Source organism: Leopardus geoffroyi, chromosome C3 (genome assembly GCF_018350155.1).
Source record: "Leopardus geoffroyi isolate Oge1 chromosome C3, O.geoffroyi_Oge1_pat1.0, whole genome shotgun sequence".
NCBI classification, from domain to species: domain Eukaryota; kingdom Metazoa; phylum Chordata; class Mammalia; order Carnivora; family Felidae; genus Leopardus; species Leopardus geoffroyi.
The window spans coordinates 36,064,361-36,088,297 of record NC_059338.1 but is presented as its reverse complement, the minus strand read 5'-3'; the positions used below and the strand labels follow the sequence as shown (position 1 = coordinate 36,088,297).

Here is a 23,937-nt window from a genome sequence, read left to right as displayed (position 1 = left end):
GGAGGTCCCCAAGGTGGATCCACCTTAATTCCTGTGGGTGATTCTAGTATCTCCTATGGCTTAAACAAGACTTTAGAGGTCCTAAGCCCTGAAAAGATTGAGCTTTCCACCCTGCCCCTGTAAATAAAAATAATAGCGTTAAATTTTAAAATGTATATTGGGGGTTTACATACAGCCTTCTAATTTTGCCCGAGATGTTTACTTTCATATCTTTAAAAAAAAATTAAATATAAAAATTTGTAAAAACAATGTTGGTACCTCTACTTTGCTGGCACGTTAAATACACATTTAACTTCCCTTTGGAAGTCCAGCCCTAAATCTCATCCCAAAGGTCGCCTCCTCGGAGAGACTCCTCTTATCCATCCTTTCTAAAGTGGCACTCCCAATATCCTGAGATCCATATCTACTATATCATCCCATTAAAATAATATTTCACAAAAATGTTGACATTTGTAATCGTCAGATTTAGTCTTTGGTTTACTTGTTTATTGTTTACCTCTTGTCTGTCTTTTTTGCTGCTATCTTGTTTGTCCTCATCTAGCACAATGCCTGGTACAAAATAAGTGTTCAATAAATATGAACAGAATGAATGAATGAATGAATGAATGAATGAATGCTGATGTATGGCAAGTAGCAGTGAGTAGATTAATACCAAGGCATGTAGGCCACCTTGGGTTGTTACCTGTAAAAGGCTGTCTTCATGGGGTGGGATGGGAGAAGTGAGTTCGTGAAAAGGGAGGACCCTGACTGGTTACACGGAGGGAGGCCCTTGGCTCCAGTAACCTGGTCAAGGCTTAGAGCAGTAGGAACATGCCATGATGTTGGGTGAATTCTGGGGCTGATGAAAACTAGTATTTATTTTTAGGTTGTAGTTTCCCTGTGTCACTTCCAAATTTTCAGAACAATTTCTTAAACTCAGCAGCTATGTGTTTTGTTCTTTGGGGAATGGAGGAAGGATTGTGTCTTTGGGTTTGAGGTCAAAATAGGCCAGAGAGATGGTTAAAAGAAAGCTGTGAGTATTTGAGGACAAACGGCAACTAGAAGGAACTTGTATTATCTGCTAACATTTCCCTAGAACTGTCAGCATTATGGTTTTTTTGATAGTAGAAGAAAGGGTGATTTATATGGCTAAGGAAGTTGAGATCACTCTGGTTACATAATTAATAAATTATTTGGTAATTGTGCGTTTAGCATCTGTGTCCCATGAGACAGTAGTCTCCCTCCAGACGGTGATTCTGTCTGACTTATTTACTACTGGTCACTGGGTGCCTTGCTTGGTGGATGCTCAGTAAATATTTGTTTTGTGAATGAATGGTTCTGGATGTTTTTGTGTTTCTGGGTCAAAAGTCAGAAGAGTCTGCTGACATGTGATGAGGAGAGCCAGAAGAAAAGCCCGGGCTCTGAGGATGAGGAGCCGATAGAAGCTGGGGGTGGAGGGGTGTTATGTACACAGTCTGATTTGCTGGGAGGGTTCACATCCAAGTCCAGGCCGCCAGGACAGCGGGAGGGATAACAGGACACTGTTGGCCCTAGTTAATGAACTTCGAGAGACAACTATTCTGAGACCCTGTTGGGTTGTGGGAAGGGGTTTTTTAGTGTCTTAGGCTTGGTGCTTATCGGCCCAGGGTTGGAATGGGCCTACAAGTACCAATGGAATACATTATCTTCGGCAGCACAAGGACAGGTAGGGGCTGACAGACCTTAGGCTACATATGTTCCCTGATTCTCTGAGAGTAACAAAGAATTCTTAAAACATGTTGAGGAGTTCTTGTGTCCTAAGAACCTCTCTCCACTTGTGCCCTTTCCTCCCTTGGACCCACATTTATTCCTTTCATTGCCTCTGACTATTCTAAAAGCTGGGTCTTATATGCCTTGAGTGGCCTGGGTCCATAGCCTGAGCACAGAAGTATTTCAGTTCCCCAAACCAAAAATACTGCCATTTTGATTCCTGGCCTTTCTCTCCCCAAGTACCAACCATGGTAGATGGAATAGGAAGCCTAACTTTGAGAACCTGTTGATCAGCAGATTGGCTCATCATGAATTTTCTCGGGTTCTAGTTCTTAGGAGAAAAAATATTTACTTTTCTCTCTATGTTGTCCTGAAAGGGAATTATGTGTCAATATTCATGACAGCATATTTTTCAACACTTTTTGTTAGGTTTTCCCTTGCCCTATGGATCCATACTAATAAATCAATATTTGTTTTTGAGCACCTACTATGTACAAACACTGGGCTACGCACTCATTAGAGGATAAAAAGAATGGCCAAGGGTCATTCCTGTCCTCAAAGAGTTTACAATCAAGATTTGGGGACAAATCACAAAATAACTAAAATTTGAATAGGTGTTAATATGTAAATTTGGTGTAGAAGGGATTTACAAACAGAACAGTGCTGATTGTTGCTTGAATTGTATAAGTAAGGTCTGCTGCTGGGACTTGGGAAGGATTTACAAAGAATAGCTGAGAAGTCATCACTGATCCAGGAACCTGATCCAACTCTTGGATTTAGAATTTATCCAAGTACACAAGAGATGGAGATGGCCAGGCAGACAGGCAGAGCTGAATGAATTGAGCCTAAATATGGTCAAGGGAATGGAATGGCTGGATCAGAGCACTTGTGTGAAGGTTGCTGTTTGAGATAAGGTCAAACATGCAGCTTTTTCAGCAGCACCTGAGAGTCTGGCTGTGGACTTGGTATTTTAATCTGGAGATGATGGAAAACGTACAGGTCAAAGTGCATACCAAATCCAGCTCAGCAAATGGAGTGCTAGGCGAGTGCTAATAAGATGAAATGTACACTGGAAAAAGTGCAAAGGCATGTGTGTGTGTCTATGTGTGTATGTGTATGTGCATGTACCTCTGAAGAAGGGCAAAAGTTCAACGTGTAGGCCATGGTTTTAACAGTATTTGATTTGAGACAAGATAGAGATGTTAATGTGTCTATAAGCTCAATATGGGTCCTTGGTGTGATTTGGCTGAGAAAAGAGCCTCCTGTACTTCAGGCTCCAGCAGCAGGAGTAGAGTTGCCAGAACAAAAGTTGTACTGGAATGCTGTTTTCTTTCCCTAGGTCCTTGAAGACAACTGCTTTGATAAGATGTCTGATATTCATACAGGAGCTTCGTGAGCTCTTCCCTGGGGGAGAGTCTTATTCTCATGTGCTATTCCATTCAGGTTTTTCTAGGACTCAGAGCCAACTTCACTTTCTCGAACCATCGCACATCTTCATGCAGAGTTTACTGAGCCACCTGATGTGACATGTTCAAAATTTGTCTGGGAGAAGAAGTACCGATGTACAACCAGGTGAGCAAACATTTGTCTGAGGCAAAAGAGTGTTCTCTGAGACATAGAATTTCTGGGGCTAAAACAAGGAGAATCCTGGAAAACTGCAGTGGTTAGTCACCCTACAACATACCAGAATCTTTTCCTCGAAGATTCGCCCCCAACCCCCGTGATTTTTCTCTCAGAAACTAGAGCAACCTGCCTGTCTCATAGATATTTATCCTCTATCGACATCTTGTAGAGATCTCATGGGCTATGTTTCTAAGGTTTTCCAAGGGGATACCACTTGTGATGCTTTAGGTTTTGCAAATCTAAAATATTCACCAGGCCATTTTTTCCTATCACTTTCCTTGAGATGTTGTATTCCACAAACTATTCCATGTGACTTTTCCTTTTTGTCAAAAACAGATTCCCTTAATCTTGGGAGGACCAGATATGCAATGGAAAGAATATGGATTTTTGGAAACTCAAAGATATGCTGATGGATTCTGGTTTCACCATATACTAGTTGTGGTAGACAGTGCTATTTGTTCACCACGCTGTATTGCATTTTCCTTTTCTGGGCACAGAGGAAGATCACTTAGGTGCCCTCTGAGCAGTTCTGGCCAATAAGTTGTAAGCCAAATGACGGTGTCAATTTAGAGCTGAAGCATGGAATATGGGAGAACTCCACACTCCTCTATCCTTGCTGTCATGGTCATTAAGGACATGTGTCCTTGTTGGTGTAGCTACAAGATGGCAGAAGTCCCTGAATGGCTATAGAACAGAGGACCTCTCCCCTCACCATTGTCTCCCATTTTACTTTGTACGAACAACAAATAAATGTTTGTTGTGTTATGCTGGTGAGGTTTTGTGGTTAGTTTATTACTGCAGCATAACCTAACTAAAATGCTAGTTCTGTGTCTTCATCACCTTGGGCTACCCAAATAATATACCATAGATTGGGTGGCTTAAGCAATAGACATTTATTTCTCACAGTTCTAGGAGGCTAGAAGGCCGAGATGATGGTGCTAGTAATCGGGTTCCTGATGAGAGCCAGCTTCCTGGCTTCAGACAGGTGTCCCCTTACTGTGTTCCCACACCGTGGAGGCAGAGCTCTGGTGTCTGCTCCTCTACTTATAAGGTCTCTAATCCCATTATGGGGACTGTACCCACATGACCTCATCTAAACCTAATTACCTTCCAAAGGCCCTATCTCCCAATACCATCACATTGAGGTTAAGGTTTCAACATATGAATCTGGCGGGGGGAGGGGGGTGCAGACATATTCAGTCTCTAACACCTCGTAAACTTTTCAAGCTACCTAATAATGCTGAGGCTATAAAAAAGGGAAATAATATCTCCTTTAAAGAGCCACCTTCTAGGGCTTCTGGGATACATAAGTGAGATACTGTAGACGTGGTGTTTAGAATGGTTCCTTATACATAGCAAAAGCAGAAAAATATTTTGTTCCCTTCTGTTCTTTCAGGGAAATACATAGCTATTTCTTTCTGGAGTAATACTTAACCAAAGGAGTAAATGCAACCTCTCATGTCCAGGGAAGCATACACAGAGTCTCCAGATGATGCAGGTTGTTTAGTTCTCTATACTGTTGTTTAGTTCTTGGTCTTTCACCTGGAGAGGTCTTTGATCAAGGGACTCATGCCCAGAGCATGCTGCCATGATGTCAGACATTGGACACCGGGACACCCGTGTTCACTTCTAAGCACCATATCTTAAGAAGATTGCTGACAGATGGAGGAACTTCTAGAGGAAGATGTGCAGGTTAGGAAAAGTCTGGAAGCCATGAGTGAACCATCTACTACAAGTAAGTTTGCCAGATGCAGCAAATAAAAATATGAGAAGCCCAGTAAAATTAGAATTTCAGATAAATAATGGATCCTATTTTAGTATAAGTATGCCTCATGCAATCTTTGGGGTTCTACTTATACTGACAAGGTGTCCCTTGTTTATCTAAGATACAAATTTAACTGGGACCTCTGTATTTTATCTGGCAGTGCTAGCTACAGGGATCGTTGGGGACAGTGCACACACATCAGATCGAGAGATGCAACATCACAGTTAGGAATCCAAATGTGTGATTATACTTGAGCACTGGGAGCTGCTGGGTATGCAAATTTCCGAGTGAGCAGTGGGGAAGTTCAGAATTAGGTATGTTATTCTGGGAGAATTGCATGGGAAAGGCAAAGTTGGGTGAGGGTGGGAATTTTAGTTATCCTCACTTCCTCTTTCCCCTCAAAATATAGATAAACCAGAACTGACTCTTTCTTTCTTTTGATTTGCCCTGAGACATACAAGCAGGAAGATAAGGTGCTGGTAGTTACTTGTTACATTTTCTGCCCTCCCTCTCTTTTTGTCTGTTCTTCCTTACACGTTTATTAGCACATACATTTATTGAGGAACTATGCTAAGGGCTTTCTTGACATAAGAACTCTAACAGCCCCAAGAAGCAATCTTTCTTAAGAAAGGGAAGCCATATCTTACAAAATCTACAATGATTTAGAAAATTTGTAGTGAACTCCTGGGCGGTCCCTGGGTATAGTGGTTCAGGGCAGAGGAGGGAGCAAAGAGAGATGGATTAATAGTTTGTAGATGAACAAAAATTACTGTCTTCACCCTGACGCTTTTTACTTTATGTTTACTGATGATTCTAATAAAATATGCTCATTATGGAAGACGAAGGCATGCAGAGAAATAGAAACAGACAGGAAGGGGAGCCTGGGTGCCCTCCCCTGCTGGTTCCTCCCTCGCTCACACTCATTCTCTCTGAAAGAAAGAAAGAAAGAAAGAAAGAAAGAAAGAAAGAAAGAAAGGAAGGAAGAAAGGTACTTGTGTGGCCCCAGTTAAGCGTTCGACTTTGGCTCAGGTCATGATCTCACAGTTCATGAGTTTGAGCCCTGTGTCAGGCTCTGTGCTGACACCTTGGAGCCTGGAGACTACTTCAGATTCTTCGTCTCCCTCTCTCTCTGCTCCTTCTCCATTTGCACTCTGTGACTCTCTCTCAAAAATAAACATTAAAAAATTTTTTAAAGAAAGAAAGAGACAGGAAATACTAACATGGCTATTTTCTCCCTGGCTTCTCTCTGAATATTAGTTTTCTTTCGAGTTAAGTAGATTTTATGTACATTTATTTTCTAAGTCTCCACCCCCCCCCCCCCGCCCCACTTAACAGTATCCCATCAACTTTTCCCTCTTTATCAGTATTAAATCTCTTATCAGTATTTTAGATCAGAAGGGAGTCAGTTTTGACTCACATTTTCAGGGGAAGGAATGAGATTGGATAAAGACTCATCACCCTTCTCTGCTGGGATATTGCCCAGGCTTTGATCTGTGTAAAACAAAGTCCCCAGGAAAAGAAAGTGCCTTTTATCTATCGTCCTCAGATTTGCTAGGCAGCTGCCCTGAGTTAAGAACAAAACATCTGCCCAGACCAGCTTTGACTCCTATCTTTATCAGGTGTTGGACTCTGGTTTTGCTAAATCTTGATGGCCATAAAACAGTAAGTCTGTTTATCCTTACACTTGTTCCTCTGCCCTCTATCCTCTGTTTGTAAACACTCCCTGCCCTCTACCCTCTGTCCTTCCCTGTGCAGGAATGCTGGGAGCATCGCCCTGCTCTCGGGAGTTTAGCTCGTTGGCCCCCGGAGTGTCCCCTCATCCCTTCTGGTCCAAGTCATGGCTTCTGAGGACTTTGCAGCCCCTAAGGAACAGAGTGGAATGCACAAAGCACAGATTTTCGGGTTGGGCCCTGGGGCTTCCGTGGATGGCCTGCTGCCCAGTAAGTGAGCTATGAAATATCTGGATGGGATTGATATTTGCATCTTGATAAGAACAACTGCAGATTCTGCTTATCATAGGCCTTGACGCCTGCATGTGATGTGCACATGAGCACAGACATCTTTTATAGAGGACGCACCTAGCCAGGACACAAGTTTGCATTGTTTCCTTTAAACTTTATAAGGATCCACGAGGCAGATGGCTAATATTCCCATTGTAGGCAAGCCGTTTTGGTTGTGCAAAAGCACACAGCTGGGGGTGCAGAGTCAAGACCTTCACCTTCACCTCGCTCACCTTGAGGTCTGGGCTTTAACTGCTGTCCACCCTGAGAGCAGAACATTCTGGAGCTGGAGAAGGACTTAGGGGAGATTCAAAAACATTGAATGCCCCAGCCACTCTACAAGCCAATTAAATTTGGGGGTGGGGCCTGGCTTAAGTCTGTGATTTTGTAAGTCTTGCAAGTAGTTCTGAGGGACAGCCTGGATTGAGAACCAGTAAAATCCAACACCTGTATTCTCAAATGATGAAAATGAGACCCAGCGAAGGGCTTGCCCTAGTCTACACTTTAGTTGAGTAGCAGAGCTGGAGCTAGGACCAGGATTTCCGAGATGCTCCAGTCCATACGTGGACCCTGTGCGGCCACAAGCACTGCAAGGAGGTGCTGATTAAAAGCCTTTAGTTGGGGCTAATTCCAGATGTGAAGCCAGATACACCGATGCCCCCCTCCCCCCTCAAACCTCGAAGCACTCACTTCCCCATACTCCGTCAACAAACGCCAGTTTGAGCATTTGGATGTTCAGTTTGTCGGCCTACTGGCCCTTTCTGGGATTGTATTTAGAAGTTTGAGGGGCGCCTGGGTGGCGCAGTCGGTTAAGCGTCCGACTTCAGCCAGGTCACGATCTCGCGGTCCGTGAGTTCGAGCCCCGCGTCGGGCTCTGGGCTGATGGCTCAGAGCCTGGAGCCTGTTTCCGATTCTGTGTCTCCCTCTCTCTCTGCCCCTCCCCCGTTCATGCTCTGTCTCTCTCTGTCCCAAAAATAAATAAAAAAACATTGAAAAAAAAAAGAAGTTTGAAGTCCTGTTTGGCAGCCCTCTGCTAGCTCAGGGAGGCAAAATGCCCACAGTCCCCCTCCGTGTATTCCCCAGATGCTGCTGACCTGCCGCGTGGCTGCACGTTGCCCCCTTCAGGCATCTGTCTCTCTCCTCTCCGGCTGGGCCATGGCCACATGGGGAGCTCCACATGGCATCTCTGTGGCCAAAGGTCACAGAGGTTGGGTGTAGATCTCGAAAACCTAATACCCTGAGGACAGTGACTGGACAGCAGAGGTAGAGGCGGTTGGGGTGGAGAATGCTTGGTCATGAGCTGGCTTGTCTGCTAGAGGAAGGTCAGGAACCCACAGTACAGGTGGTAGAAATGCCAACATATTCTTCCCTCTTCTCTGGGAAGCCAGCCAACAATGGGCCAGGCATAGGCCAGCTTTCTACTCTAGCAAGCTGCAGGCTACACTGAGCTGTACCCCTCAGGAGGGAAGGGTGGAGCATTTGGGGGTGTACCCTGGGAGATAGAAGGAGCTGAGGTGACCCAGGAGCCTGACCTCAGGGGAGGGGATTCCCCCTTCCTGTGGCGAGGCAGAAGTTGTGTCATCCTGTCACATACACTGTGTTTAGGTCACTGTGATATGTTTCCGGCTACTTTCTCTCTTTCCATTCCTTATAGGGTACTCACGTCCTCAGTCAGAACAGCTCCCTGTCAGCATGGTGGGGAAACCCTACCAGTATGTGCCTGAGCCTCTGAGATGGGGAATTTGGATGCCAGCCCCTTCCTCATCTCTGCCCACACAAGAGAGCCTGTCAACGTGGAAAACAAACAGGAAGGCACTTAATGGTGTCTGTTCTGGATGTTCCTACAGCATCATTGCCTCCCCAGGAGCCCCCAGCTAACACCAGTCCTCCGCTGGAACCAAGTTCCTGAAAGTGTGCCTCATTTTCTTCATCTGCATAGGAAGGATGATTAAGTGCCATCCTCTACAGAGATGTAGTGAGTATTAAATGAGTTAATACATACAAAGGGTGTAGAACAGTGCTTCCTGAGCACTTGGTAAAATGTTAGCTGTAGTTATTTTAAGTTGACTGCCTGATTTCTCCTGGACCTCAGGCCCAAGCTAATGTGTGCCGTTGTCCTTTGGGCAGACATTCAGGCTGAGGAGGTGAGGGTAGGGGAGAGAGAAGGGCACGAAATAGAGTCAGCCCCTGACAGGCATCCCAGGCCCCTGTTCTGCTGGCCTCTGTCTGAGGCTGGGTTCTTGCCTGTGCTCAGTAACATAATAAACTGTCTCTCTCTGGTTTTGGGGGAGGCGCACGGAAGAGTGACCAATGTCTGGGCCACTGAGCTATGGTGCAGGTGTGAAGGGCCACGCCAGCTTGAGTCACGTGGCGAATCCCCAGGGCTGTTCCTGGAGCCTACCCTGTCCCACAGACGAAGACTCAGCCATGACTCACCATATTCAGGTGGTGCCTGGGCCTTAGTCACCTGGTGCCTCTTCCTACCAACACCTGTGATCCGCCATTCACAGCCTGCACCAGGCTCTCTTATCCACCTTAAACTCCTCTCCTTTCTTCTCTCCTTCCCTCCCCTTGCTCCCTATCCCTTGATCTCTCATGGATCAGATCTTGGCTGATCTCCCTGACAATTTGGATGGGTTGAGCCTGACAGATGGATAATGGAGACTGGAGATTCTAATGCCACCCCCACACCCTGTCAGAGACATTGCCAGGAATGACTGATAAGCACACAGGATGCTGCCTACATCAACATGGTGACATTTATGTAATCTGGGGGTAGGTGCCTCCAGAAAGACCCCCCTCTCTGCAGTTGACTGCCACAGGAATTTCCACTATAAGCCATCCATTCCGGTCACTAGAGGCCCAGACTGTCCCCTCTGAGAACGCAAATACACCCACAGTGCATGGGGACTCCTTAAACTATATCCCTTATTTACACTTTGGTGTAAACCTGTTCGTTACACAAAGAGTGAGCACTTGCTAGGTGCCAAGCACTATTTCAAGGCACTTGGAAAACAGTAGTGAACAAAAGGGACAAAAATCTCTGCCTTCTTGAACATGTCAGTCTGGTGGAAGGAGTCAGAAAATAAACGTGATTAATAGGTAAGCTATATAGTTGGTGGAAAGCTGGTAAGTGTTGCACACCACAACCAGAAAGACCCAGCCCACCAATAATGTAGGATAGGTGGGGTTGGGAGTGCTGGGGGCTGGGGACAGGGATTGGGCAGGGAAATTGCTTGTCATTTTAAATAGGGTGGTCAGAGTCATTGAGAAAGTAACATTTGAACAAAGACTTGAAAGAGGTAGGCCAGTTAGCCTTGTAGACACCCAGGGGACAGTGTTCCATGGGAGGAAGTACCCAGGCAAGGCAGCAGAGTCCTAGGACAGAAGCAGCCTGGTGGTTTGGAGGCACAGTTAGGAGGCCATGCCCCTGGGGTGAAAGGAGTGAGGGGCAGTATCAGTAGAGACAGAGGAATCATGGGGGTGTTTGGATCACGTAGGGCCTCGCAGATGTCTCTAAGGGCTTTGGCTTTGACCCTGACCATAATGGGGAGCTAGTGCAGGGTTCTGAACAGAAGAGGGTCTACTGAAGACCAGTTAGGAGGAAGAAGAGGAAAGTTCGAGGATTTGCAGAAGTCTGAGGAAGAGAGGCTCAGGCCAAGAGGGTGGACGTGATTGGTTCTGTTTGCCTTTGGAAGGGGAGCTAACAGCATTTCTTGATAGGATGATGTGGGTGCAAGAGACACCGGAGTCAAGGATAACTTGAGTAGCCATTTCCCTAAGCTCAAGTTCTAATGAGCCAGGGCTGGCGGGAGGGGTGTGGGGGTTGTTGGTGGGAGGGTGGTGGTGCTGAGGGCTCCAGAACGAGATGATGGGAAGCAGTTAGAGAGGGAAGAGTACACAGAAGGGAGGCAGGGGCATTGTAGTGATGCCCCCACCTGCCCTTTAACCCTGGCCAGGTCCTAACCCAGCCTCTGGCCCTATTTTAGGCTTCTTGTCTCTGAACAAATTGGGTTCTGAAGTTCAAAGCCTGTGCCTGGGGCCCTGCCATCCTGAGGGTCCTAGATCCCCTTTGGAGCGTGCTCAGTATCCCTGAGGAGTGAGGCTGACAAGCCTACCCTGGGGGTCTGCAGAAACACTGTCCTGGATTTGGCCCAGAGTGTGGGGGGTGCCCAAACGGAGCAATTGCTATTTCTCTCTGTGAAGCGAAACCACTCCTGGGGCCTGCCCCAGCCTGTGAAGTCTGAAACACTAAGGGCTTATTTACCCGGGCTCCTGGCCTCATAAGGGAGCAGAAGGAGGGGGATTTGAAGGGCCCCAGCCACTCAATGTGCGGCCCACCACACACCTGCCCCACCTCGTCTGACAGTCTGGGATTGCCACACCGGCTCCTTCTGCTGGTTAACTATTAACGAGTTCTTTGTCACATCCTCTTTCCTGGTGGTGGGCAAGGGATGGGGCAGTTCCAGGAGGGTGAAGACTTCCTGGAAGCTTAGAGTTCAGGGAGCTGGAGAAGTGGGGAGACACAGACCAGGCGGGTGGACTCTAAGCCCCAGGAGGTGGAGTGGGTGTCAGCAGTGACCTTTCTCTGGAGGATGTGATGGGGGTCTCTCTGTGTTCTTGTTGCAGAGGCTGGCCCACGTAGGGGAGCTGTTCGTACTGACTCTGACTTGTTGAGTTAAACCAGATTTCACGAATTCTTACAGGGGTCAAGACACTAACATTTATTGGAGTGTTTGTTATGTGTGTAAATAACTTATTGCCCATTTGCTAATTATAGTACTTCCCATGCCCACCTAAGCTTACTGGACTAAATTAGAACCTAAGATTAGAAACGCCCGGTTTAATCCACAAAATTCTACATTTTCCCCTTAAAGGTTCTCCAACCAATTTCTTGGACTTACCCCTCAAACTGTAGAGAACTTCTTGCTTAGGAGACACTGACAGACTGGACTGGATAGTTAAGAGTCTCCTTTAAATAGAAACTTTGAGGCAGCGAGCGGTGTTCCAAGACAATGCCAGTTCAACAGTGCCAAGATATGGACTGGGTGACCTTCCAGATCTCTCTAAAAGCCCTCTCTGACCCTAACCTGGGGGATGAGTGTCCTCTGAGACCAGCCTTTCCATTTAGGTCTGTTACCGCCATTTACAGTGGCTCTCAGCCCAGGGGCCCTAAGGCAAGGGTGCATCCAGAATCTCACAAAGGAAGCTGTGTTCTCAGGCCTGGTGGGGGGAGGGGGCAGACAGGGGAAGTGGGTCTAGTTGTGGTTAACCTTTCCTTCCACGACTTGTGGTCAGGTCTGTTTTCTGGCCCTGCAGGCTGGCATTCCTGCCCTGGAAGGGTGGGGCCCCGAGACCAGCCCTTACTGAGCTAGGGGCAGTGACTCACAGGTAGTTACCTGTCCTGGGGCTCCCTGCCAACCTGCAGAGGGAGCCGGAGGGTAGGCATTTAGAGTTTATTCCTGTTTATTCCCCTTAAGCTTTCCTTGGGCTTTGACCCCTTCCTGATGAACCTAAAGGGTCTGCAAATTCCCCACGAAGTAGGGTTTTTCCACTTCCCCTCCCCCCTCCTTGGGAGGGGTCTGGTGCTTTCCAGGGTCCTGGATGTTTAGTTCTCCTCCCCTTGTAGCCCAGTGACAGGTCTGGGCAATAATACCCTATATAACAGCCCTGACCTTTGTGTCCTCTGCTGGGTCTTCTGTCCAGGGTGGTCCAGGACACAAGAGGAAGCTGACCCCTATAGGCCTTGGGAAAGTGCCAGGTGTGGTGTCTATCACAATGTGAGTGCCGTTCCCTGCCCCGCTGGAGTCACTGACATTTGCCTGGTGCTTTCTGCTTGCAGTGGCCCCCTTCGACCACCCCCCACCCAGGACACCCATGGGCAGCCAGGGACTGATGAGCTCGCTGTGAGGCCTGTGAGACCGACCCACTTGCCCAGTCCTGTCCTGGGGGGGGGGGGGGGTGCTGTGACGGCAGATGGGCGTGCCAGCCGCCAGATTCCTGAGGCCCGCCCTGCAGTGGGCTACGCCCAGCCAGGGAGTCTCCAGAGGTGAGGCCGTTCTTTAAAAACTGGGAGCCAGGAGAGGAGCCCCCACATTCAAGGGGTGCTCTCAGAGGCCATCTGGAGAAAGAAGAGCAAGCAGCACGGAGCCAGGTATGTTACCTGTCTTCACCTGCCTTCACCTGCTCGGTGAGGGCCAGACGCAGGGGGGAAGGGCTGTCTGTATCTCTGGGTGTCTGGGGCCTGGCTACAGGGCCTGATTCAGTCCTTCCTGGGAGCTCACCCAAGCAAGCAAGCTCACCTCCAAAGGCTAGGTTAAATGTCTGCCATTGTTTGGGCTGCTTTTTCACATCTGATAAGAGTCTCGGTGACATAAAAAAGCAGCTTCAGATCGGGGCTGAGCACAAAGAGTAGTAGAAAGTGTGGGCTGGCCCAGCTAGAGCTCTTCCAAGGGCCACTCAGATGCCTAGTCGTGGAAGATTCTAGCCCGGGAGTGGAAGCACAGAGATAGCACTGGATGAAAAACCAAAAAACGGGTCTCCTCTTAGGCCATGATTAGCTGCGCAACATCAGGCCACCCATCTCCTCCTGGGGCCCCTGAATCTTCTGGGAGGGACTGGAAAACAATTTTGATGAATTAGGATGTATAATTTAAAAATGCCAGGAGCGTCCCCAGGTTCCTCTGTGGCCATGCCTTGTCCTGCACATACCCCCACCCCCCGCCTCATTCTTCCACCCCAGCCAAGGGAGTATGTGGCTGTCACTGGAGCAGGGCACACATCCAAACGAAGACAGAGTTGGGCACTGCCTGAGCTGGGGTGGGGCTTGCCTCAGCACAGTAGGCCTGCCTGTGCCCCGGAGGGACCCTTTGAGTATCCAGCCTCAGCCTCCAGAATCCCCATTCTGGGGACTCCCTCCCGCACAGCCCGGGCCAAAATGGGAGACATTTTGAGTTGCTTTCAGTTCAGATGAAATCGTCATTCACTTTTTAAATTCTGTCAGGCTCCCCTTTCTTCCCATCACATCCCAGCTACCTGCTTAGCCCAGAATTGTGGCCACCGCAGTCTCACCCTTAGGGTGGCCTGGGTGGTACTGGAGACCATGGCAGTGGCACAGAGAGCTCGCTTCCAGGCCCTCAGTCACTTTGACCCACTCACCTTTGGGCCTGGATGTTGGGCCAAGCCCTGAAAAAGGCCAACTCTGTTTCTTGGAGTAGTAACAAGGCCTCTATAGCTCCTCTTCTGCAAAGGGCCCAGCCCTTTTCTGCTCCCCACGATTGTGTGGGCAGGGTAGGGCCAAGCCTCTTTCCCTTCCATCTCAGAGGGGGAAGACGAAGTCTGTAAGGTGATGGCATTTTCCCAGGTTATGCTGTGAGACACACGCCAGCTCAGACATGGGTTCAGGGCTCTGACATTTTCCAAGCTTTTGGCTACAAATGTACCTGCTGCTTGGAAGTATCCTAGGTCAAGACCCTAGTAAAGGGGGTTAGTATGCCCCAGAGGTTTTATGGATTTTTTAAATCCAAGGTGCTTTGTTCTGTCCCAGGTGAGGTCCTCTGTGGGGATTCCCCTATTGGCTGAAAATGAGGCCACTCCTACTCCTGGGTTTTGGTAAGTATCCATTCCCGTCTTTCCAAGCCCTGTTATATAGCAGGGAGGTGACAGCCACGGGTAAGAGGATAGCTTACCAAAGTACGAACATCATCTGTCACCCTGTAGTCCTTGAGCTTGGAGCACTTGTCTACTGGGGCACCCATAAGGTTTCCCTGCTCATTTGGGCCTTTAGAGAAGATGAGAGGTTCCTAAGTGTCTTCTTATTTCTACCTGAGGGTGGCTCATGGTTTCCCAAGTGCCCTGCACAGCTAATTTCCTAGCCTTTCACTCTGGCTGGTTCCAGAGCCATCATGGCTTGATTTTACAGTGGTCTGTAACTGGGCACTCACTAAGTATGGCCGGGTCAACTTTGCAGATAAAGGAGTAGAAAGAATGCAGGCATCTCCTGGTGTTGCACAAATGGCCAGCAGCCAGCCCTGCTCTGGTTGCTGACAGAGGCCAGGCTGCAAGTGAAGAGATTGAGGAGTATGTCCTGGTGGCTGAGCATGTGCCTGCAACTTGATTCTAAAAGCCACATATGGATGCCACATTTCAGGATCATCCAGGGTTTTTGGTTGCCAGTGTTTCCCCTCCTTTCCTTTTTAAGTTATGGGTTATGGAACATGAAATCAGGGTTTTGTTTTGTTTTGTTTTGTTTTGTTTTGTTTACCTAGCAGCATCAGGATTGCAATCCTCACCACCACCACCAAGTGGGAGCATGCTAGTCTAGCTGATTTATGCTTCCCTGGGGGATACTGGGTGGCCTGGTGGGCCCTCCTCTCTCTAGGCTGTATCTTAGCACCCTTGTGATTTCAGTCTTGCCCAGTTTCCTGTGTGCCCAGCAAGCCTGCTCCCGTGGGGCCTGCTATCCACCCGTTGGGGACCTGCTCATTGGGAGGACCCGGTTTCTCCATGCTTCATCCACCTGTGGACTGACCAAGCCTGAGACCTACTGCACCCAGTATGGCGAGGTAGGCCCTACCACCATGGCCTCCAGGGCTGGAAAAGGCAAGATTGGGCTGTGTGTGAGTCTGCCATTTGTTCACAGAATGCCTGGAATGTACTTGGTATAGCCCCAGCTTCATGCACTGTGGAGAATGCAAGAAACATATAAGGCCAGATCACTGCCTTGACAGAATTTTCTCCTTCATTGGGCAGGAGAAAATGTACTCAGAATTAGCGGGATGGCTCTTTTCTTCTTCTGCTTATAAAACTGAAATCTCTCCCCAGTCCTTGGGCATGGGCAGGACAGGTTTTCAAGTCTTGAGAACAGACAATGGGATGAGTATCGATCCTTTAGTATGTAGAGTTTAACATGTCTGTGGTGGATGAAGTCAAGGCTGATGGAGCATAGGTGGGGGGATGTGTGCACTGGGTTGTGTTCTTGCTGTGGGATGAGCTAAGTTGTGCCACGGTTACTCGTTTGCCACCATCTCTTTGGCCAGTGTTGGGATATGAGTGGACAGAGCTAGCAGGACAATACATGATTATAAGCTGGAGTTTACCTTCTGTGTTTTGCAACTATCATGTATGAAGAGCCAGCTTACCTCTCAGCCTCGTTGGTCCACTCAGGCAAAGTGGGAAACATCCCAACTGCTGTTGGAGAACATAAATCAGCAGGATAGACCAAGAAGTGATGAGGCCAGAAAGGAGGTTTGGCAGCTCAGCTGATAAGTCAGAACACAAGCTGAACAAATCCAGAAACTCAAACGCTAGGACCTGTCAATTGACATTGCCTGATTAGGAAACTGAGTTTTTAAAAGAGCTTTTGTGTTTTTTTTTTTTTTTTTCTTCTACATGCCTGTGGACCTTTGTTGTAGGAACTTTGGCTTTCTTTTCTTTTTTAAACTTTTTTTTTTAATGTTTATTTATTTTTTGAGACAGAGACAGAATGCGAGTAGGGGAGGGGCAGACAGAGAGGGAGACACCAAATCTGAAGCAGGCTCTAGGCTCTGAGCTGTCAGCACAGAGCCTGACACAGGGCTCGAACCCACGAACTGTGAGATCATGACCTGAGCCGAAGTTGGACGCTTAACCGACTGAGCCACCCAGGCGCTCGTCTTTTCTTTTCTCTTTAATAAGGTGGGGATCATTCTTGGTGCCTTATGTTTACCAAGGTTGAAATCACTTAGCATTTTCTTGTTTCCCAGCTGCAAGTCTCAGTTGGCCATCTTTCTGCCCCAAAGACAAAGATTTGGACAAAGGAGTGGGTGAGGAAGTGGTTTTCCTCGAATCTCTAGTCTTTTCAGAAAAAGAGAGAAAGAGAGAAACAGACAGAAGGGGAGTAAGAGAGATTGATTGCCATGAAAGAGACTTGGGTTCACAGAGAGCCTGTGGTGTCCTCTTTCCAGACAGTCCTTGTCCTTGGGATGATGGAGGTGGCATCTGATACCGCCTCTGGGCCTCCCTGGCCTTCTTGTCACCAGTATTCTCTTGGCTACTTTTAATGACAGATGGTACTGGGTAGTGGCTTTGGAGGCACTGAACAGAGATGGCTGTGGTTTCTGCTGCTCACCCAGTTGGATATAGGAAACTCTGTTTGACAGTGTTGGGTAAGATGGCCAGCATAAGACAAGTACTCCCTGTGGGCCCAGATTACTCCACACGTATCAGGGGACCTGGAAATATTGAGCTTTCTAGGCAACAGAATGGTTTTAGCCACCCCCTTCCTACACACCCTCAAAATATCATGCTACTAGGGTATGTCTAAAAATTTCAGGGAGACTTCTGCTGACCTCCTTCCTCAGGCTGGCCTGCCTTCTGGAAGGAGAAGTAAGGAGAAGTCAGAGCCCCTGTCCTGGCATGTCCCCTCAACCCCAGCCCTGTCTGGACAGCCTCTGTCCCCAAAGCCTTGGGCTTTTGGCTTCACCTTGGCCTGCCCTCTGCCTCTCTCAGATGCCCAGGGTGCCAACTCCCTTCCCTGCTCTTAAATAGCCCCCTGAGAGCAAAGTGGTGCTTGCAAAAGAGAAGTCTAGACTTTTGCAACCCTGGGGATGGATAAATATCAGCTATTTTGCCGCTGTGAAAGTTGAGAAGGATTGGCTTTTTTTTTTCTCCTTTTCTATAAGGGGGAATAAAGCCATGCAACCTCTTTTCAAGAGTAGAGGATAGGGCATCTTGAATGCAATGTGTAGTCCCAGGTCTGCCACTAACTTGTGGCAAGATATTACCCCTCTCCGAGACTTCCTTCCTCTTCCATGAGCGAGTGTTAGATGAAAGTGTCTGCAGGTTTGCTCCTGGCCCCAACTTTCTCTGGAAATGAGCTGACTGTGGAAAACCAGCTTCTTTCCCCCTACCTTCCACTCCTCCCTTATGTCATTTCTCATCCTCTCTCTTACCTGTCTCACCTCCTAGAGGCTGTTGGGTGGCAGCCATGAAGACATACACTAAAGACACACACTGGGTGCTGTGGTGGCTGTGTGATGACAATTAGGAATCAGTGTTTTAACTCTGCTGAGTTCCAATTCCAGTTTTTAAGTTTAATTTATTCTATTATCAAATTATAGCTGTATAGCAGCTATAATTTATTAGGCACATATTATGTGTCCCAGACATCATAGTAAGAGGTTTATATAAACTATCTCAATCTATTTTCATGATACTTCATGTGGTGACACTTGTTATCTCTGTGAGCTATTGGGAGGGTCTGGGTGTGTGCTGGGACCCCAAATTTCTGATGGAAACACACAGGTGTCGAGTTTTCTGAGTACTTAGAGATGGGGGGTGTCCTGGCCAGCCCTGGCTGGAGATGAGACATGATGCAGAACCTCACTGCTAGTGCCCTCCCCTCCCCCTTCTCCCCCTCACCCCTTTCTACCAGCTCCTGCCCTGATATACACACCTGCCTTAAGTCGAAGCTTCTGGTTAGTGCCTCTGTTCTATTTCTGTGATATGGCAAGCCCTGAGCCAATTACAGCCTTACCCAGCACCTGCTGCCTGCCCACTGATGTGGCACGAATGCCAGCTCTCATTGGAGATTTATGACTCTTGGACATTCTGCACTGCTCATTCCCCTGCTGTCCACCCGAGAGGGACTCAGTGGAATGGGAATTGCAGGAGCAGTGGGGACTCCTTCCAGTTCCAAAATTGTCTCTCCCAGCTCCTGGTCTCAGAGTGTAGCTCCTTTTTTATGTGCCAGTCTTTGCCTGTTGGCATCCTACCTCCTCTCCCTGATTTGTTCTCAGTAGCTAAACCCCATCAGCCTCAAGAGCTTGCTTCTGAGATTTTGGGGTCCATATTGCATCCCTTGCAATGGACATAGGACTTGGTCAGCTTGGCCTTATGGCACCCCACCCCCAACTTTGCCCCTCTGGTCCTGACCTTTAACTATCTAAGCTTGGGGCCAGGCTGTTCTTTACCAGGATGGCCCTGTTTCCTTGCTCTCCTTCCTCTAGCTCCTAGCTAACCTCTGGATAAACTCACTGTTCCCTAAAGCTCCAAGAACATCTGTGTTGCCCCCTTATCCTCATTTGCTTCTGTGCTCTCCCTGAGCGTCAGTTCCTCATTGGAAAAATGAGAGTAATGACAGCACCCACTCCAATGAGTTGTTGTGAGGACTGTCCAAAGAATGAGCAAAGTGACCATGGCTAGTGTCTGCAAGATGCTAAATGTTCCATCCCCTCTTCCCTTACACACCTGCCTACTGGCACCTGTGTCTGCATGCAAAGGCTGCCTCATCTGTGAATCATACTCCTGAGCATTTCTTCCCTGATTAGGACACACACTCACATACTTATGGAAATCAACCCATCCTTGGGCCAGCCCACTCTGCTTCCAAGTGGCTGCTGCCAATCTGATTTGCAGTGGACTGTTGGAGACTCTGGAGACAATTATGGTCAATGAAGTCACCCTGACCAGTAGTGAGGACTCTCTGGTTCTGATCCTGGCTGTGACACTTAGATTAGGGATGGAACCTTACTAGCCCATGGGTTCCCTCTAGACCACCACTTCTCCATTTGCGAGATAAAGGAGTTGGGTTAGTTGGCCTTCGTGTTTGCTTAGCTTTAGCATCTCTGCCTGCTTCTCAGAGATGGCTGGGCTGTGTGTGACCCTTTAGGTTCCTCATGGTCTCTCTCGGGCAAGTACTGGCAGGGGCTGAGCCATGCCATGTGATCATCTCTGGGCTGGTGCAGGCTCCCCAGAAACCAGTGGGTTTTGCCTGGAAGCTTCCCAGCCCTGATTTCTGCTTCTGACAATGTCTCCTCCAATGTTGTGTCTGCTCCCCTAAATCCTTATTTATCTCCCACTCCCTTCCTTTCTGGGGAAAACTTAATTACTCAGCTGCCTTAATAACAGTTTTACATAATGCACACCTCAGGTTAATTAGCTGTGTAAACCAAATAGCTGTCATTTTGATCTCTTGGAAACAAGCTGAAGAGCAGTAGCCAGTTCACATCCCCTCCTCCCCAACACACACACACACACATACAGGCACACACTTGCACACATGCATGTAAGTGCACCCACACCCACATGCACAAACCCCAACAAACACTGACTTTCTTTGACAATTGTCTGTTTTCTTAACTTTTGGCATGGCTAATGTGTAGACAGAGGATATGTTCATATATATCCTGAGATCCTTATCCTGTGCCCACAGAAGACTTTGAGACTGTCTCTATCCAAAATGTTTGCCCTCCCGTTTCCCAGAAGCTCTCAGACATTCTGAAACTTCCAAAGCTCCTGCCATTGGGGATTCACTCTTTTGGATGAAGCATTGTTGAATTCCTTGTTTAAAATACAAACGCTCTTGGGAAAGGCACCATATCATCAACCATTTATATTTCAACAAGGGTTTGCTTGTCAGAAAATGAGCTGTGGCTTTTGAAAAGGGTTCCAAGAAAGTGAAACCCAGGATGGGTAAGTTTTGAGGGCTAGAAGGAAATGGATAGGGACACTGGGGGATAATGTTGCTAACAGAAGGAAGAAAAACCCGGGTTGGTGGAATGTGAGATTCTGGGTGCCTGGTTGTTATGGGCTGGGAAGCACAGCTTGTAGGCTAAAAGTACAGAAGAGGAGGGAAAGATGTGATGGGAAGGCCTGGACCAACCAGGTGGCCTCAAACTTTGCTGGCCTGGTCTCTCACTCAATTGCTTTTGGGGTTCAGGTCTCTAGAAGTCTCTAGGCAACATTTTGCAGACCTACTTTGCTTCTTTGTCTTTGGAGGCTATATGAACCATTGTTACTAGCAGAGCCCACAGAGGTCCAGACAGGCAAAGGATTCCCTGCACTCAGGTTTAGGGAAATATCTCTGTTTCTGTAAAGGTCCAGGCTGGGGCTGAGGCTGTCCTTCCCAGGAAAGAAGGGAGGGAGCATCCTGACAACCAACTCTGGTCCCTGCCAGTGGCTGCCAAGTCACCACTGTGTCCCTTGGATCAGAACAGGAATAGAAAATTTAAAGGCAGATACTTTGGGACAGAAATCCCTGCTTCATCTCTTCCTAGCTTTATGAACTTGGACACATTTCTTAACTCTCTAAGACTTGCTTTCTTATCTGTCAAATGAGTATACCCATCATTTAATGTAAAATACCTACCTCAGAGATTTTGGAAGGATGGAAGGAGATAATGTATGCACAGTGCTCAGGAGAGAGCCTGGTGCAGTGTAATTTCTGGGTGTGTTGTGCACATCATCTTTAATCAGCTTCAGAAAGTCAGCCTACTGAACTTACTTTGGATGGTGATAAGGGCAGTGCTTAAGGCTTTGGTGAAGATGTTATTTCATGATGAGAGAAGATGAAGTTGAAAGTGCCTTATAGAACTGGGGCTTTCCTCCCACTCAGCACCATAGTGGAACCCAACTTTTGACCTTTACTGGCAATATCCACGAATGTAGAAAGGCTGAGACTTCTGGATCCCAGTGGGGTTTAATGGAGGCCTTGCTGACCAATGACCTTAAGGGCTCCTTCTTCTGCCCACTTAGCTGAGAAGAGTATTGCTCTAGTACAGCATCTGGTCAGTGTCTTTTTTTTTTTTTTTTCTTCCTTCCTTTGCATTCTTGTTTGGAGTGTTTTTAAACTTCTGAGCAGATAAGCTGGAGTAGGGAAGAATTCTAATAGCATGTTAGAGCAAGAGGGAACTTCATTATCTCATTCCACCCCTGCATATTACCAATGAGGAAGCTGAAGTGGAGAGAATGTCTTTTCTTGCAGGCAGCTGGATTTTTTTTCTTTTCTTTTTTTTTTTTTTTTTTTTTTTTTTTGGTCTCGGCTTCCTTTCTTTTGGCCCTGGCTGGCAGCCATGACCCTGATGATATCTCCTTAGATAGACACAGGCAGCCACTGGCTTGCTCATGGCAGGGAACTGGGCCATGAAAACCAGAGGCTGTTTTCCTATTTCCCCCTGGAGTTAGCTCTGTGTTCTACAAAGGCACAGAGCTTTGATTTGCGTTTACCTTCCTTTTCCCACCCATTTCCACTGTGATTCAGGCTCCTGCTGGCTCTTGCTCTCTCCTTTGCTCTCCCCCTAGCTTTCTGGGAGGGTTTCTCTTCCCCCCAAGACTGCTGAGCTTCTAGAAAGCTCTAGGATGAGGGAAGAGGCCCAACCTTTCCAGATGGAGAGTAAGTAGGAGCCAAACTGGCTGGAGGCCTGACAGGCTGAACTGATAATACTGCCGCGTCTCTGAGGTCGTGCAGCCAGGAGAACGCTCACTAGTTGACCCCAGAGGGAGGCTGCTGCAGCTGAGACCTTCCACCTCTGGGAGAGATGGAAGTGCCTGACACACATGAGGGGAAGAACCTCGCATTGATAATCACACACACACGTTTATACACGTACTCATATAAGCATGCAAGAATAGATAGAAAGGGAAACTGAGATACAGAGGAAAAGAGAAAGTTAGCAGCTTGTCTTCACGTGGGCTTCTGCCATAAGCTGCTCTATTTCAGGTCTCCAGCCAGCTAGCTAGTTGACGAGCAGAGCTACTTAAAATACCTGGCCCAAGCCTGTTGGCTTAGCCTGTCTCTAAGGATTGTAATAAATCCCTCCTTTAGCTATGTTACTAGGATAAGCAGCACGTAGGTTTTAAGCCCACGAGGGTATCTGATCTTCCATCAGTGTCTGCACACGTGGAAGGGAAGTGAAGCAGGCACTGGGTACCCCCAGCTGACTCCGAAGACTGGGCCAGGAGGCAGGGTAAAAAGCCCATACTGAACACCCTGGAGATTTTTAGTTTGTTTAGTTTTATAATGTCTACTTTCCTGGGCATAAAAGTGTGTGTGTGTGTGTGTGTGTGTGTGTGTGTGTGTGTGTATGTGTGTGTGTGTGTATCTCCAAGGTACTAAAGTTTAAAATTATTAAAGAATAACATATAAGGAAAAGAGTTCCTTATTATCCTATTACCCAGATATATTAGGTTAAATTGCATGCCATTGCCATTTTTGTAGGTCCGATTGGCTGAAGTAATTTCATCTCTTCAACCTAATCTGTTGGTATATGTCCTTCCAAACACTTTCTATTCCTTTAATATATATATATATATATATATATATATATATATATATATATATATTCCTTTTATATTATATTTATTTATTTATATTTATATTATATTCCTTTAAACATATATATGATGTATATATATATGATCATGACCTATATACATTTATTCCCAACTGTTTTTCTTCATAAAACAAAATATGGTAAGCATTTTCCCCATGTCATTGAAAACTTCCTGTGACCAATCTTTTTAATAGTTACATAATATTTCATCTTTTGGGACCATGAAGGTCATTTTTCAGTTCCAGGTTGAGTTGTTCTAGCCCCTGTGCCCCAGACCCGAGGAAAGAAAGAGCCTTGTTTCTGGTGCTTGCTTGGCCGGGGAACAGGCTGGGATCGGGTCCCAGCAGAGCTGAGGAGAGAGCTCTGGTGACAGGCGGCCGGAAGGCAGCTGGCCCTTGTCTCTCTGCAGGACATGTGCTGAGTGTAGACGGAGGATGGGGAGTGGAAAAGTTTGCCCCTGAGAGGCTGCACAGAGTGGGGAGAAGGGCATGCTCACTGCCAGGGACCAAAATAGGATTCTGGAGGAGAGTCAGATTCCAGCAAGAGGCTTCTCTTGCCCAGAAAGGATTATTTTAAGTGCTCAGGTATTTATTTCAGCCACTGACACATCTACAGTTTCTGTGTTAACTGAGCTGGGTCAGCCTGAGAAACCAGCTTTCTTCCCAAAGTGCTTTCTCCACCTTACATTCCCCCATGGTCAGCTACACGGTGAGGCCAAGCCCTTTGAGTG

The 23,937-nt window shown here is 47.4% G+C and overlaps 1 protein-coding gene across 3 annotated transcripts in view; it reads left to right on the top strand.

The window, feature by feature from the left end:
- The window catches only part of LAMB3 (laminin subunit beta 3), a 63,259-nt gene that overhangs the window by 11,694 nt on the left and 27,628 nt on the right, over positions 1-23,937 (top strand). The window contains exons 2-7 of one of the 3 annotated variants that reach the window (XM_045452389.1): positions 3,172-3,300; positions 6,872-7,056; positions 8,771-9,091; positions 12,959-13,270; positions 14,663-14,727; positions 15,526-15,680. In XM_045452389.1, coding sequence (XP_045308345.1) covers positions 14,700-14,727; positions 15,526-15,680 — 183 coding nt within the window. In that variant the 5' untranslated portion in view covers positions 3,172-3,300; positions 6,872-7,056; positions 8,771-9,091; positions 12,959-13,270; positions 14,663-14,699. Of the gene's footprint in view, positions 1-3,171; positions 3,301-5,186; positions 5,431-6,871; positions 7,057-8,770; positions 9,092-12,958; positions 13,271-14,662; positions 14,728-15,525; positions 15,681-23,937 lie in introns of those variants that run through there. The other 2 variants (XM_045452390.1, XM_045452388.1) reach the window with 2 other exon arrangements.